The sequence below is a fragment of the Haliaeetus leucocephalus genome, unplaced genomic scaffold (assembly GCF_000737465.1).
Source record: "Haliaeetus leucocephalus isolate CR32 unplaced genomic scaffold, Haliaeetus_leucocephalus-4.0 Scaffold227, whole genome shotgun sequence".
NCBI classification, from domain to species: Eukaryota; Metazoa; Chordata; class Aves; order Accipitriformes; family Accipitridae; genus Haliaeetus; species Haliaeetus leucocephalus.
This window is the reverse complement of record NW_010972663.1, coordinates 214031-215091: the sequence shown is the minus strand read 5'-3', so window position 1 is coordinate 215091 and position 1061 is coordinate 214031. Positions and strand designations below refer to the sequence as shown.

At 63.3% G+C, this 1061-nt stretch overlaps 1 protein-coding gene across 1 annotated transcript in view; it reads right to left on the bottom strand.

Annotated features, from left to right (window-relative positions):
* Window positions 1–6: 6 nt before the first annotated feature.
* Window positions 7–1061, bottom strand: part of LOC104831544 (chromosome unknown open reading frame, human C19orf54) — a 1979-nt gene continuing 924 nt past the window's right edge. Inside the window, exons 2-5 of the mRNA XM_010567193.1 lie at window positions 935–1059; window positions 718–847; window positions 564–634; window positions 7–441 (exon numbers count right to left, since the gene is read on the bottom strand). Coding sequence (XP_010565495.1) covers window positions 53–441; window positions 564–634; window positions 718–847; window positions 935–1059 — 715 coding nt within the window. The 3' untranslated portion in view covers window positions 7–52. The remainder of the gene's footprint in view (window positions 442–563; window positions 635–717; window positions 848–934; window positions 1060–1061) is intronic.

The window sequence follows — 1061 nt, the reverse complement described above, 5'->3', positions numbered from 1 at the left end:
ACAACCAACACCAGTTGTGTGTCCCTCCCGCCTTTCCTTCAACCAGCCCCATTTATTGAGGGGGGGGCTGTGTGCCCCCCCCTTCAATCCGGGGATGCAGCAGCACAACCCTCCCCCTCAGGCCAACCCCCAGCCCCCCCGGGGGGAGGACATAACGATGGCCGTCGTTCTCCCGATGGGGGCTCAGCTCCTTCAGCTGCACATTGCTGCCATGAAGCCCCCCCAACCCCCAAAGTTGACAACGGGGGCTCTTCCCCTGCTGCGCCAACACCAAAACCCCCTCTATCGGTTGTGTCCCCCCCCAAAATAATTCTTCGCCCCCCCCCAATATCATTCCGTCCCCCTTAAACCATGACGAGGCAGGGTGGAAGAGATTGGGGATTTCGGGATCTTGCCTGTAGTTCGGGCTCAATGCCTCGCTGCGGATGCCTAGCAAAACACCTTGGGGGGGGGACAGACACGGGGGGGCGGGGGAATGTCACACTTGGGGTGCCCCTCCTGCTGCAAATGGGACCCCCACACGCACCTGGGGGGTGCAGTAGCCTTTCCGTCCCCCCCCTTACCCGTCAGCACAGCCCAGTGGGCTTTGTGGCCGCGACGGCAGCAAGGTTCGTGGTTACTGTCCTCGTCGTAGCTGGGGTGACGTTAAGGGGGGGTTTAGGCAGGATAGCGGGGTGAATTGGGGTGTGTGTCCCCCAAAAAAAGACAGCAGGATACGGCACGAGGAGGGGGAGCCCCCCAAGGAGGTGACGCAAGATCCGAGGCTGGTTGGACCCTTCCAAACCCCCCGAAAGTAACTCAGCGCGACAAGGGAAAAGCTCCTCAGCCAGCGCCGCCATGTCAACCGCTGCGGGGACAAAATTAGGGGGGGGGGGGCTAGAACACCCGACCCCACCCCAAAAAAGGGTGTGTGTCCCCCCTCACCTTGCCGTACCTGAGAACATCTCGCCCCGGGCAGTGAAGCCGCGTTCCCGCGCCGTCCCCACCAGCTCCTCCAGCCCCACGCCGTGGGTGGGGGCCAGCAGCGACGCCGCCATCCATAGGGCCACCAGCCCGCACCT